Source organism: Coenobita brevimanus, chromosome 33, assembly GCF_032717465.1.
Source record: "Coenobita brevimanus isolate Jiangsu-jjx chromosome 33, ASM3271746v2, whole genome shotgun sequence".
Classification (NCBI taxonomy): Eukaryota; Metazoa; Arthropoda; class Malacostraca; order Decapoda; family Coenobitidae; genus Coenobita; species Coenobita brevimanus.
The window spans coordinates 44,118,537-44,134,369 of NC_136986.1; the positions used below are offsets into that span (position 1 = coordinate 44,118,537).

General features: G+C 43.6%; 1 protein-coding gene across 1 annotated transcript in view; it reads right to left on the reverse strand.

Moving 5' to 3' along the window:
• LOC145395893 (uncharacterized) overlaps nucleotides 1–15,833 on the reverse strand; it is a 144,672-nt gene that overhangs the window by 21,031 nt on the left and 107,808 nt on the right. Inside the window, exon 6 of the mRNA XM_080269416.1 lies at nucleotides 10,381–10,929. Coding sequence (XP_080125542.1) covers nucleotides 10,381–10,929 — 549 coding nt within the window. The remainder of the gene's footprint in view (nucleotides 1–10,380; nucleotides 10,930–15,833) is intronic.

Here is a 15,833-nt window from a genome sequence, read left to right on the forward strand (position 1 = left end):
CACAGATCACCAGGCCAGATATTTTAAACACAGGTACATACATTCTAAAAATAACTCTAAATTCCGTTTCACATTTTCAGAGTCAGCTCAGAGTCGCGTGGGATAATCTGATTTGATGGCCGCGTTTAAAAGCTGACATTGCGAACGCGGTTTAAAATCTGGGGTAAAAGATTAAAGAGGCAAATAATTATATATACATGTAAACTGTAGCGAAATAATTAAGATGTTTTAGATTTTTTTTCATAACTTGACAAATATTCCCCTTTTTTCTAGTCAATTGATGGCCAGGTGTAGTCAGGTGCAAGGCTAATTTAACTAGTAACCAAGGAGACTCATTCCAGCCTCACTGAATTTCACACAACCATATTTTTTTTATAACCTGATCAATATCCCTCTTTTTCTGCCCAGTTGATGGAAGGCTGATTTGACTAGTAACCAAGGAGACTCATTCCCTCATCGAATTTCAAACAACCAGGTATTCTAGACACTGGATTTGCACAGTTCCGTCGGATAAACACAGATGACTATCAGGTAACCCAGGTAATCACAAATCTACCTGTATCAGTAATTCTATCTATCTATCTATCTATCTATTGTCAGACGCCTTAATCCCGTAAGGGGTGGCCACAAACAAATCGCCTCCATGTCGCCCTGTCCCCCGCCATTTCATTGCCCTCGTCTCAGTTTAGGTGAAGAGGAGGGAATTCAAAAGTATTTTCTGCTCCGTAATCCATCTCAGTTCGGCTTGGAAATTATAAGAAGGCGGAGGGGAAGACCGAGGATGCGATGGGGTAGAGGGGTATATGACTTAGGTGTGAGCTGGAGAAAGGGCACTGTGATGGCGGAGAACAGACAGACAGACAGACACACACACACACACACACACACACACACACACACACACACACACACACACACACACACACACACACATTCTCTGCAACGCCACCCATGCAAAATTCAACACGCCAATCCGTGATCTTTACAGTTTACCAGCACTGATTCAGTCCCTTATGCCTCCACCACCGTAACCTCCATCTTAACCTATTTATCCTACTTGCTAACGACTTTCCTTAGGTTTACCGGACACATCTTCTAGCAGTAAATATAGTCCTCTCCAGCTAGCCTATTACTCTTACTAGCTCACGACTTTCTTTAGGTTTACAGGACACATCTTCTAGCAGTAAATATAGTCCTCTCCAGCTAGCCTATTACTCTTACTAGCTCACGACTTTCTTTAGGTTTACGAGGCACATCTAGTAGTGAATATATCCACCTTTTAGGATAGGGAGGGAGCTGAGGGACGTGTGTGTGACAAGGCAATGCACCTGACCCCTCTTCCATGCGTGCCACCGCGTGAAGGCGCTAAGGAGAGCTGTAGCAATCCTGTATCCTATCAATGCTAAGGTGTAATATACGTAAAATAAGTAACCACAGAGCAGGTGCTAGGTCCCTTCGATGTTAGTTATCTCTCTCTCTCTCTCTCTCTCTCTCTCTCTCTCTCTCTCTCTCTATAATATACGTAAAATAAGTAGCCACAGAACAGGTGTTAGGTCCCTTAGATGTTGGTTATGATTCTCTCTCTCTCTCTCTCTCTCTCTCTCTCTCGCTGAATGCCATCGAAAACAAACTTTTTACGCCTCATACATATTAGTTTGTTTTTCTCTTTTTTTTTTTTTTTTTAATATCCATAAACTTGGCATCAATATCATACAAAGCATATTGAGGTGTAATGCAGAGACTAAATCGCCACGGAAATAACGCTCCGAGGTCACTGAATCATCAAAAACACTTCACACATAAAATTCCGTTCGAACCTGCCCTCTTGTCTGTTAGCTGGTTTTCCTTTTAAAATCGTTATAGTTTGGATTAATAACAGACAGGCTACTGAGATGTAATGCACGGAATAAATTGCCTGAATCATCGAAAACACTTCACACATAAAATTGCCTTTGAACATGCCCTCTAGCCTGTTAGTTATATGCGTCTTCCTTTTAAAATCCTTATAATTTTGTTCAATAATGCACAGAAGGCTACGGAGAGGTAATGCACGGGATAAACCACTACCAGGGAGATGCAAAGAGGTCACCTAAATGCCACGTTCGATTCGGCTACCTTTGCTATTTCGCAGAACTCACGAAAAATTGAACAGACTCCTCCCCCATGCTCTTTTGAACAGCCTGCGGTGACGTGGCATTCATGGATCACTATCGTAAAAAAATGGAGTTTTATTTGAATTTTGGCGGTGATTTCAAATGTGTTTTTCTTAGAGGCAGGTCATTTTACGCGGGAAATTCAAAATGCAAACTCCATCTAGAGGAATATTCTGTGTTGCGGGGACTGCTTGACTTGCTGGTGTGGGCGTGGTACTTGAAACTCATCTGCCCGTATTTTTGGTGTTCGTGGCTTGATCTGCTGGTGTGGGCAAGGGTGCGGCACTAAAAACTCACCTGACAGCATCGTATGTGTTGCGGGGACGGTTTGGCCTGCTGGTGTGGGCGTGGGTGTGGCGGTGGGAGTAGGAAATGAATAAATGATGCGAGATAGACACTGATACGCTGACTAAGCCGTTCCCACAACACGCGAGAAATCGGGGGAAATAAAAATAATGATTAATTTATAAAAAGTTAAATATAAAAACGAATTAAACTAACGGCCAGTTCAGAAAAAAACGTTCAAATAGGGATTCTCTAAATATCGGTCGTCGAATCAAAATAAAAATAACGATTGAGACGAAAATAAATGTTAAATGAACGTTAAAATCTGTAAAATAATAATAATAATAATAATAATAATAATAATAATAATGATAATAATAGCAGTTAAATCTGTCAGTTTGTCATTAAATTTAGTCAACTGTCAAGAGAGGAAACGATTTTGAGAAAATAAACAGAACTTGAAGAAAGGAAGAAGGAACTGAGAAAGGAGGAAGAGGAGGAAGGAAGAAAAAGAGGAAAATAAAGAGGAAAAAGAGGTGAGGACGTGGAAAAGATGAGAAAGAAGAGGAAGCAAGGAAGAGGAAGACGAGGCTAGAGGAAGAGGAAGGAAGAGGAGAAAGGGAAGAAAAAGAAGAGAAGGAGGAAGAGAGAGGGAGAAGTGAATAAATCCGGATAGTGAACAGGAAATGAAGAGGAGGTGGACTGGAGAGAGAGAGAGAGAGAGAGAGAGAGAGAGAGAGAGAGAGAGAGACTAACTGTGGAAGGTCACTACACTGAGACAGACAGACGGGCAAACAAACAAATTAAAAGACAGCCACAGGAAGGTCACGAGAGAGAGAGAGAGAGAGAGAGAGAGAGAGAGAGAAGAGAAGAGAAGAGAGCGAGCGCCGTAACAGCAAGACAAAAAATCCTTGACATTTGCGATCCCGTACAAAATGCACAAACAAACGATGATTCTTCCTCGTCGCCTCTCGCCACCTGAAACAAAACAGATGATTATTTTTTTATTTTCTCTCACTTCTGGATCAAATTATGGGCACTGGAGGACGGAGTATATAAGAAAAAATACCCAAACTCAAAATTAGGCCACACAACCTCAAAAACCAGCGTCAAAAAAGCATACTAAACAGGAGTAATGAAAATCAAAATGGAGCGTCTTTCACCGCCATGGCGTCTTTTAAAATTTCCTTCTTGCTGCCTTTAGACGGTTTTTATCTATTTTTTTTGGGGGAAATTTTGAGTTAAGGGAACGAAAATATCTCTTAATGTCTTCATCTGTCTAATGTCTATCTAATGTCTGTCTATTTATCTATCTATCTGGACGAAATAATTGGGTGATAGACTAAGTAAAATATCAGTATGTATAAATAAAAGTGGAAAGATTAGTTGAGATGGTTTTGGAAGCTTCTAATAATACTCTGGTCTTTAAATCCGGCTACCAATCTTTAAATCCGGCTACCAATCTTTAAATCCAGCTATCAGTCTTTAAATCTGGCAACCAATCCTTAAAAAAATTCAGCTACGTCTTTAAATCTTGACTACCAATCTTTAAATCCGGCTACCAATCTTTTAAATCCGGCTACCAGTCTTTAAATCTGGCTCCCAATCTTTAAATCTGGCTCCCAATCTTTAAATCCGGCTACCAATCTTTAAAAAATGGCTACCAATCTTTAAATCTGGCAACCAATCCTTAAAGAAATCCAGCTACGTCTTTAAATCTTGGCTACCAATCTTTTAAATCCGGCTACCAATCTTTAAATCTGGCTACCAATCTTTAAAAATGGCTACCAATCTTTAAAAATGGCTCCCAATCTTTAAATCTGGCTACCAATCTTTAAAAATGGCTACCAATCTTTAAAAATGGCTCCCAATCTTAAAATCTGGCTCCCAATCTTTAAATCTGGCTCCCAATCTTTAAAAAATCTAGCTACATCTTTAAATCTGGCTACCAATCTTTCTCTCAGATGAAGACAAGCGTATGGGGTTATTCAGAATTTTCAAAAAAGGTTCAAACAAGCGTAACAAGGAGACTAATTGCACCAAGGTATTTATCTCTCACAGGTAAGAAAAAAAAAACAGAAAAAGAATCGTCATGTGGCAGCAAGAATAAAAAAAATAATGCGTCCTCGCGGTGAAAGAAATAAAATCTACAATTCTACGGGCATCACAGAAAAATTATACAGGAGCGGAACACGATCAGGTGGCTACGTTTGACCTCCTCTGTCTTTGTGGGAGGTCAGGCGAGGTCAGGAGAGGGTAGGGTGAGGGAAAAAAGAGAGACAGGTGGTTTGAGAGGGGGAAAAGGGAGATTAGGGATTGGGCAGGGTGTATAAGAAAGGGAGACTCAATTAGGGTGTCTCTGTGGGGGGTCAGGAGAGGATAAGGTGAGAGGAAAAAGGGAGAGAGGTGGTTTGAGAGGGGGAAAAGGGAGATTAGGGATTGGGCAGGGTGTATAAGAAAAGGGAGACTCAATCAGGGTGTCTTTGTGGGAGGTCAGGCGAGGTCAGGAGAGGATAGGGTGAGGGGAAAAAGAGAGGCAGGTGGTTTGAGAGGGGAAAAGGTGAGATTAGGGATTGGGCAGGGTGTATATGAAAAGGGAGACTCAGTTGTGGTAATGGGTGGGGTAGAAATAGGTAAGGGGGTGGGTGGGGGTTTGAGGAGGGGGAGAAGCCTGATGAAGAAATGGGCTGGGTTTAGTGAGGAGGTGGGGGGAGGGGGGAGGAGAAGTGGGAGGGGGTTATAAGTGGAGGGGGGGGGCTTAGGCTTAGGGGAAAGAAAAGGGGGGACTTTGAGGGAGCGGGAAGGACCTGGGGGAGGGGGAGGGACTTGGGGGAGGAGGGGAATTGAGGGAGGGGGAGGTCCTATTGGGAGGGGTGGGGACGTAGAGAAAGACGTGAAAGAATCTAAGAAAGTGCTTTTGGGGGGAGGGGTTTGGGGGGTCAGAGACGGGGGTAGGGGTTGTAAAATGGGCAAAGGACTTACTGGTAGGGGGGTGAGCCTAAAGGGAGGAAAGGGGTGGTCAATAGAAAGGGAGTGCATCTAAAGGGAGAGGGGAGGGGCTGAAAGGGGTCAGAAGGGACCATATGGAGGGGGGCGGAGCCTAGTGGGACAGAGAGGGAGGAGCCTAAAGGGAAGGGGAGGGATCGAAAGGGAAGGGGAGGAATCTAAAGGGAAGAGGAGGAATCTAAAGGGAAGGGGAGGGATCTAAAGGGAAGGGGAGGGATCTAAAGGGAAGGAGAGGAATCTAAAGGGAAGGAGAGGAATCTAAAGAGAAGGGGAGGGATCGAAAGGGAAGGGGAGGGGCCTAGAGGGAAGGGGAGGGGCCTAGAGGGAAGGGGAGGAGATCTAAAGGGAAGGAGAGGAATCTAAAGAGAAGGGGAGGGATCTAAAGAGAAGGGGAGGGGCCTAGAGGGAAGGGGAGGGGCCTAGAGGGAAGGGGATGGACCTAAAGGAAAGGGGAGGGATCTAAAGGGAAGGGGATGGACCTAAAGGGAAGGGGAGGGATCTAAAGGGAAGGGGAGGAGCCTAAAGGGTGGGGAGGAGCCTATGGGGAGAGGAGGGGGAGGGACCGAAAGCAAGACGGAGGGGGTGGGGCGGTACTGGGAGGGGGGGAGGGGTCCTACGGGGAGGGGAGGGGAGGGGAAAGGGGTGGTAAAGGGAGGGGGTATTCCAAAGGGAGGGATGGTAACTACTATAACCACACTATTAATACATATCCTACAATTTCATAGCAGGAAATTACATATATATATTATGGAGAGGGAGTGTAGGGAGGGGAGCGAATATATATCACTTTATAAAACACTTAAACACACTTATGGGAACACTTACATGGGTGGGGCGGGGCTGGAAGACACTTAAAACACCTGGACACTTTTTAAAGAAGGGGCAGAAGCACTTAAGTAGATCCGGGACACACTTAGAAATGGATGCTGAAGTTACTTAAGTCGTGGAATAACACTTAAAGATATGGTACACTTGTGGACACTTAAGGATGGGTGAAGGTACACTTACAAGGGTGACACTTAACTGGGATAGGGGCACACTTACAAAAGGGTTGAATCTCGCACTACAGAGGCACTTAAGAGACTGGATCTTACTTAAGGAATGGAGATAGGGAAGCACTTAAATCCTGAAGGCATAAAAACTCACTTAAGTACATTTAAGTGGAGGTATAGACACTTAAACAGCTGGACACTTAAAGGGAAATATAAACACACACTTAAGAGGATAACACTTATAAAGCATGTTAAAAAGGGTTGAACTCCTTTTACCTCTCCTGAATGAGCTATAAGGGAAAGAGAGAGAGAGAGAGAGAGAGAGAGAGAGAGAGAGAGAGAGAGAGAGAGAGATATGAGAGAGGAGGGTGTGAGTTGAAGGGAGAGAAATAGCAGAGGACAGGGAGACGTGAAGGTGATTTGTTTGTGGCCACCCCTTACGGGATTAAGTCGCCTGGCAATAGATAGACAGAGAGATAGACAGGCAGAGAGACAGAAAGAAAGATAGATAGATAGATAGATAGAAAGATAGATGGATGGACGGATAGATAGACATAAGGGTGGAATTCTAATCAACTAACAAGGTAATATCGCTCTTGTGTATTTAATCCCAATTATAAAAACGGAGAGGGGATGTAGGGGCCAAAATCCTATCTCTTAACAGGCCAAAACCACCCCTATAAGGTATTAGGATAGGAGGGGAAGGGATAGGGGTGAAATTCCAGTGGTTAATGATGCCAAAATCACCCTTATAGAGGTTAGGAAGTTAGGAAAAGCGATAAAGTCGAAAAACTAATCTTTAAACAGGCCAAAATCACCCTTATAGAGGTTAGGATGTTAGGAAAAGGGATAAAGTTGAAAATCCAATCTTTACACACTCAAAAATCACCCTTATGAAAGTTAGGATGTTAGGAAAAGGGATAGGGTCGAAAATCCAATCTTTAAACAGGCCAAACACACCCTTATGCCCAGTTACAAGGGGTCAGGATGTGAGGGAAGGATTATAGGGGTGTAAATCGAAGCTACATCAATGCTGGAAACGCCCTTATGTGTGCTGCCGTGTCACTTACCTGGGGGGGGGTGCCACGCCTCCTCAGACCGCCGTGCCAGTGCCAAAGGTATATATATACAGAAACAAACAAACAAACGAACACACCCACATTCCCAGACTCTACTTTCAACATTCAGAGTCTATTTTTAACATTCAGACTCTGTTTTTATCATTAAGACTCTTTTTTTAAACATTAGGAATCTGTTTTCATCATTTAAGACTCTATTTTTATCATTAAGACTCTTATTTTTAACATTCAGACTCTTTTTCAACATTTAGGACTCTTTTTTCAACTCCATTTTTAACATTAAGACTATTTTCAACATTTAAGATTCTTTTTGCATCATTAAGACTCTATATCCAACACTCAGATTCTTTTTTCAACTCTATTTCAAAGTTAAGACTCTATTTTTAACATTAAGACTTCATATTTAACATTAAGACTCTACTTTTAACATTTAAGACTCTACTTTCCACATTAATTTCCTTTACCTCCTCTAATTCTGATTTTTGAGACAACGTGATGTTTTTGGCAGGTTTTAAAATTCACTGTATTTTTATTATCAGAGTCTCCTTCACTTATATACTTTACAAGTTACTTAGAATTTCTTTGAACTTATCTGACATCCCCAGCTTTCCTTAGACTCAAATTTGCTTAGACTATTTTCGCTCTGACGCTAAAATTATTCCACGTAAAAAAAGGGAGAGGAAAAACAGCGAAGTATAAGGCGAGAAAATTTGGCGGAAAAGATCAGTTAACAGCGAAAATAAAACACCAATTTGCTTTCCACTGCTGAGTCTGGGAAGGTGGGTGGCTCTCGGATGCTTGTTAGGCGTGTGAGAGTGAGAGAGTGAGCGAGAGAGAGCGAGGTTAGAGCGAGGGTTGAGCGGCTGGTTTGGGCTGGGAGGGTTGGGTTGTGTTTGTGTGTTCTGAGAGAGAGAGAGAGAGAGAGAGAGAGAGAGAGAGAGAGAGAGAGAGAGAGAGAGAGAGAGAGAGAGAGAGTAAAAACCAAGGAGGCAAGTAAATAGATAAAAAGATGAATGAAAGAACAGATAGATATGGAGAGAGAGAGAGAGAGAGAGAGAGAGAGAGAGAGAGAGAGAGAGAGAGAGAGAGAGAGAGAGAGAGAGAGAGAAATATGAAGTACAGCAGCAGTCAAAAGTTCACTTACAATTTCTCAACACTTTAAAATCTACAGTTATCTAGTCATATTCATGAGTTCAAATTCCAATTATTTATTTCAGAGCCATAGAAGTGTAAACGGATTTTTGACCACTGCTTGTACTGACCATGAAGGGGTTAGTAGGTAGGTAGGGAGGTAGGTAGATAGGTAGGTAGGTAGGTAGGTAGGTAGGTAGGTAGGTAGGTAGGTAGGTAGGTCAAGAGTTGGGGAGGTTGTGTGTGTGTGTGTGTGTGTGTGTGTGTGTGTGTGTGTGTGTGTGTGTGTGTGTGTGTGTGTGTGTGTGTGTGTGTAGGAAGCATGCATGAACGTAACTGCAGGTAAGTAGGTAGGCAGGTAAATATGTATGTATGTATGCATGTACGTATGTATGTATGCATGTATGTAATTAGATCAGACTGAAATGTAGGTAGGTCGGTAGGTAGGTAGGTAGATAGATAAGTAGGTAGGTAGGTAAGTAGGTAAGTACGTAGGAGGTAGGAACGAATAACTGTGTACGTATGTATGTATGTATGTATGTAAGAAACGAGAGGACAGGTAGGTAGGTAGGTAGGTAGGTAGGTAGGCAGGTAAGTAAGTCTGGCCACGCGCTAAACTACTGACAAAGGCAACAGGAAGCTACTGCCGCTGTGGTGGTAGTTGTGGTAGCTGTGGTAGGAGTGGTGGTAGTGCTGGTGGTGAAGGTGCAAATGGTGGTGGTGGTGGTGGTGGTAGTAATGGTGGTGACAGTGTGGTGATATACTGTGGTAGCGTAATGTGGTAGAAATGTAGTAAGTGAGAGTAGTGACCAAAGATTAGCCTGGTATGATCCACTCTATCCATGAACTGTGGTGGTGTGGTGTGGTGTGGTGATGTACTGTGCTGTGGTAGAGGTAGAATGGTATGATGTGGTGTGGAACTGTGGTGATGTATAGTGAGGATATGGTGATCATAGTGTAGTATGATAGTGGGGTATTGTGAGTATGGTGTGGTGTGGTGTGGTGTGGTGTGATGTGGTGTGGTGTGGTGTGATGTGGTGTGGTGTGGTGGTGTGGTGTGGTGTGATGTTGTGTGGTGTGGTGTGGTGTGGTGGTGGTAGTGGGGCAAAGTGGAGTATTGTGGTGTGGTAGTGTGGTGATGAGTATTGTGGTGTGGTGTGGTGTGGTAGTGATGTGTTAAGGCAGTTTTGTATGCTGTGGTGTAGGGGTGTGGTGGTGGTGTGTATTGTGGTGAAGTGTGGTAGCAGGTGAGACAAATGTGGTAACAGTGTGGTGAATGAGGAGTAGTGACCACGGTGTAGTGTTGGTAGTGGTGTGTGTAATGTGGTGGTGTGTATTGTGGTGCTACAGTGTGGTGTGTGGTGAGGTACAGTGTTGTGGTAACTGTGGTGAATGAGAAATGATGACCACAGTGCATTCTCCCTTGATGCACTGCCCTTTCTCAGTAGTGGTGGTGAAGTAGTGTGGTGTGGTGGTGTACTGTGGTGTGGTAGTGAGGAATTGTGGTGTATTATGGTGCAATACTGTGGTGCGGTGCGGTAATGTGGTACAGTGTGGTGCAAGAGTGTCCACAGCGCTGTCTGGCCTGATGCACACTCATGTCTAAGGCCTTGTGCTGCTAGTGGTGGGTTGTGGTGGTGGCGTGGCAGGTGCGGTGGCGGCGGTGCTGGTGTGGTGGTGTGGTGGGGCGGGGCGGGCGGGGGTCGGGGCGGGCAGGGCGGCGGCAGTACGTACTTGCGTGCGGGGCGGTGGTGGGGTAGAGGCTGCGGTCATTACCCAGCACGTTGGCTGCACGGGAAGCGTTCCTCTGAGCCGTGCCCGACGCGGCCTCCACCAGGGGCGTGTGCACGTGCGTGGCCACCGCGTGCAGGCTCGAGTTATCGGAGGGAATAACGCTGACTGCAAATAACCCATCAGAATTACCGGGTGTGGTCCAGGATGTGGCGGGGCTTCTGTCTACGCTGAGGGCATTTAGCGTTTGTGCCGAGAAGGCCGGCTGGGGCTCGGCGGTGAGGAGGGTCACATGCGGTGGTGGGGTGGCGTAGTGTGGGGGGTAGAGGGGGGGCACGGGGACAGGGGTGTGTGGGGGATAGACAGGGGGATATGGGTCAGTGGGGGTGTGTGGGGGATAGACTGGGGAATAGGGGTCGGTTGGGGGGTACAAGGGTGGGACGGGGAAGGGGATATGGGGCCGGGGTGTGGGGCGTGGGGGCCGTACCAGCCCCCACGCGCCCCCACCTCTCAGCCCTGGGGAGTAGGGTGCAGAGGGCACAGGGAACGTATCTGTAAGGAACCAGAGAAAAAGAAAAGATAGGCAAAGAAAATATACCAACGTAAAGAGTGCATAAGCTACACTAAGGTGAGCCCTTGGGACACAGGCCTGCCCCTCCACACACCTGACTCCATACCTGACTCAACGTACACACACCTGACTCAACGTACACACATCTGACTCAACACTCACACACCTGACTCAACACCCACACACCTGACTCAACGTACACACACCTGACTCAACGTACACACACCTGACTCAACACCCACACACCTGACTCCACACCCACACACCTGACTCAACACACACACACCTGACTCCACACCCACACACCTGACTCAACACCCACACACCTGACTCAACGTACACACATCTGACTCAACACTCACACACCTGACTCAGCCCTCAAACTTGGGTAAACTTTCACATTTTCCTCTCTCTCTCTCTCTCTCTCTCTCTCTCTCACACACACACACACACACACAGACAGACACTCACACAGACACACACACACACAGACACACACACAGACACACACACACACACACACACACCTGGCAGCTCTCACACCTGCACTAATGACTCAACTTGACTAATTTTCGTACCTGCCTCGCCATTCACACCTGACTCCGTTCTCACACCTGCCAAATCACTCACACAATTGTCAAAGCTCTCACACTTACGAAAAACACCTATTCTCTTACACACACACACATACACACACACACACACACACACACACACACACACAACCTATCTACATTCACTCACACAGCTCTAGACTCACACACATCCATTCACAATCACAACCACATAAACCTACATTCACTCACACACACACACACACACACACACACACACACACACACACACACTCTCTCTCTCTCTCTCTCTCTTTACCTTCAGGCTATATGGAGGGGCCAGCAAGGGTACCTAAGGGCGGCGGTACATACGTCTGGCAGAGAGAGCCCGCCACGCTCCCCCTGCCGGCATGCTGACTTCTGCGGACCCTAGAGGCGGTGCGGGAGGGGGCGGGGGAGGGGGCGCCAATTCGAAAAAAAAGGGGGGGGCCTAAAAAACTACTCATCAAAAAAATAGGCCCCCCAAAAAAACTACCCATGAAAAAAGTGCAAAACAAAAAACGACTTCCTTCACTAAAACCACCTCTCATTCCTCGCATCTCCAAACTTTCTTTTCTCCTTACTATTTCTTTCAGCCCAGAGGACCCTGGCGAAGAAGGGGTTTTTCTGAAGGCTCTATCTAACCCCTCCAGTTCCGAGAGCCCCCCCTGAGATGAGGAAAAGCGTCTGGAGATGGCAAGAAAAACGAGAGGAGGACATAATCGTCTTTGAAGGAAGCGTATTTATTTTAAGTTTAGGATGCGTGTCTGGATGTTATAAATTTCGCTTATCTCAGATCACTATGCCACATTGAAGGTAAGTGTGTGTGGAATAGACTGAAGGTTATATTTTAATTTCTGAGCTAGTGGTGAAAGAAAAGAGTCGTTTATGTGTTGAGAATTGGACTAAGTTACACATCATCATCATCATCATCCTCATTTCCACCTAGTAGGATGCAAGAAAGATGGGGTGCGGTACTGAATAAGGTGGAAAAAGGATGATGATGATGATGACAATTACGTATCTCATCATCATCATCATCAAAATCATCACTATAAAATGAGAAAGAGAAAAAATAAATCTCTGTCTTTCAACCATAGCTCAGAGTCAATTTAAAACTCTGAGTGCTGAAATAATCCTTTGCCATAAAAACACAACAGATTAAAAAGGGTTACGACTGAATCATTACATCTTTTTTCAATTCTCAGATCTTGATAGTCTTCCGTCTGTCGTTAGTATGAGTAGACAGGAAGTATGTGGAGTATGAAACATGTAGATAAATTGATGATGCATATTTTTTTCAATGAACCAAGTGTGGAGAAGTAAGATTTCAGGAATGAGGTTAAATCATCAAAACTTTTAAAATAACGTGGCTTAGTGAGTTGATAAATGGTCATCCAGACAACACAAGGTCATTCTACGTTTTTCCCCCTCCCCCTACAGGTGACCCCGCCCCTCCGTGACCTTGTAATCTAGGTCACGGGAGGTCAAGACGTGTGCTGCTGTGGTGCTGAGGTGCTGCAGTAACAGGTCGGTGCTCTGACGTGCTGTGCAGACAACATCTTGAGCGCTACTGCTAGGAGACTATGACAGATTGGTGATGTGTGTGTTGTGACACTGTGGTACACACATACTGTACACTTGTACATAGGGGCTAAACCAGACACACACACATAAAAGAACACACGTACACATACACACAGGTATATATGCACACGGACGATAAAAGACACATACTAAATGGATACGTACACGCGATACACAAACATCAAGGCTAAAAAAGGAATTACACTTACATGACACACGTCTTTTAGTCTGCCTGTCTGTCTGTCTGTCTCGCATTCACACACACACACACACACACACACACACACACAAACCAGAATAGAAGAGACTACACAAAAATACAAAAGATTTCACACATACACAAATATACACATACATATAACAGGCGTGTGTGTGTGTGTGTGTGTGTGTGTGTGTGTGTGTGTGTGTGTGTGTGTGTGTGTGTGTGTGTGTGTGTGTGTGTGTGTGTGTGTGTAAGTTTATGTAAGTCTCCTAGATACGTACAGAACATACGTGTGTGTACATACGCGTGCAGGTGTGCGTGTACAAATCAGTTGTGCACGATTTTTCTGCGTGTACGATTCCATGTGCGTTTGTGTACGTCAGACAGGAAGTGTGAAGAACGCGTACACACACAAGAAACACTACGGTCATATTTTACACAAGAAAATGATTTACAACGAAATTAGTGAAATAATTCGCAACAAGGAATGTGTTAAGATTTATTTGTGGTCTGAAACTACCATAACCTACCATGTCCTGCCCTACCATTGCACTAGTCAGGGTTTCAGTCCTACCATACTACCATTCCCTGTTTCTCCTACCATTGCAACCATATCTTCTGGTACCATTTACGTTCCTACCACTGTACCATTCAGCTTTCATTCCCTACCATTCTACCATACTACCATTTCAGGGGCTGTTCTTCTGCATCTCTCTTACTATACCATCTTTGTCTCTTCCACTACCATTTCTCTCCTAACCACGCTACCATACAACCTTCCTCTGTCCTACCATCCTACCATAGTACCATTTCAGGAGCTGTTGTTCCCCATTTCTCCTACTATCTTTGTCTCTTCCACTACCATTTCTCTCCTAACCACGCTACCATACAACCTTCCTCTGTCCTACCATTCTACCATTCCCTATTTTCCCTACCACTACCATTATCTCAACTACCATAATGAAATTCCTTTTATTTTCATTCTTTTTGCACAAAGTTGCATATATCTTCAATATTCTTTTTTTTTTTAATTCATTTCGTTTTTGTTTCACTCATTCCTGTCTCTTCTATCATCAGGTCTATTTTTATATCTATCAGGCAGTTTATCTATCTGTCTATCTATCTCGTGAGTCTACCTGTCCTTACATGAATATATCAGTATGTATGTATGTATGTATATATGTGTGTATGCATCTTATCTATCTGTGTATATATGTATGTAGACTATATATGTATGTATGTAGACTGTATATGTATGTATGTATGTGCGTTATCAGTACTTACAAGCTTAGTGTAAAATATGACCCAGAAAAATGTGATAATGATAATAAAGTACTTGATAACGAAATGTAAACAGAGTCGTGAGATAAGGAGGGTGCAAGAGAGAGAGTTAGTAATGTTAGTATTATTATTAGTAAAGCATCTGGCAGTGATAGTACCCCTCCACTACCAGAACGTCTTTATTATTATTATTATTATTATTATTATTATTATTATTATTAGTAGTAGTAGTAGTAGTAGTAGTAGTAGTAGTAGTAGTAGTAGATGGCTAGAATCAGTGCTTAATATGGCGATGGTATTATTATTATTATTATTATTATTATTATTATTGTTATTATTATTATTATTATTGTTATTATTATTATTCATTCACCTCCTCAGCTCCAGGTCTTTTCCAATTAATAAAAAAAAAATAACGGAAATAAAACGTTCTCGTAGTGAAAGGGTTGACCAAGTCCCTGTCCTAGCAAGAGTTTTAAATACAGGACGATCTAGAACCAGAAATATTAAATACAGGACGATCTAGAACCATAAATATTAAATACAGGACGATCTAGAACCATAACTATTAAATACAGGACGATCTAGAACCATAAATATTTAATACAGGACGATCTAGAACCATAAATATTTAATACAGGACGATCTAGAACCATATATATTAAATACAGGACGAGCTAGAACCATAACTATTAAATACAGGACGAGCTAGAACCATATATATTAAATACAGGACGAGCTAGAACCATATATATTAAATACAGGACGAGCTAGAACCATATATATTAAATACAGGACGATCTAGAACCATACATATTAAATACAGGACGATCTAGAACCTATATTTTTTTAACACAGGACGATCTAGGTTAGTGTGTGAGTTCCTATTGTAGTCCCATTTACAGGATGAACAAGGCTAGCTTTTTCAGTTCACAGGACGAACTAAGGCCATCCTAGTCCCAATTATAGGATGGACTAGAGCCGATTTTCGCTTTGCAGGATGAACTAGGCTGCCTATTTATCTTGCAGGATGATCTAAGGCCAAACAATACCTAGTTATATTATCTAAACACTGCCATTTATTTTACAGGACGAACTAGGCATGATGTTATTCAAATCACAGGACGACCTAGACACGTTGTTCAAATCACAGGACGATCTAGACATAACGTTATTCAAATCACAGGACGATCTAGACACGTTGTTCAAATCACAGGACGAT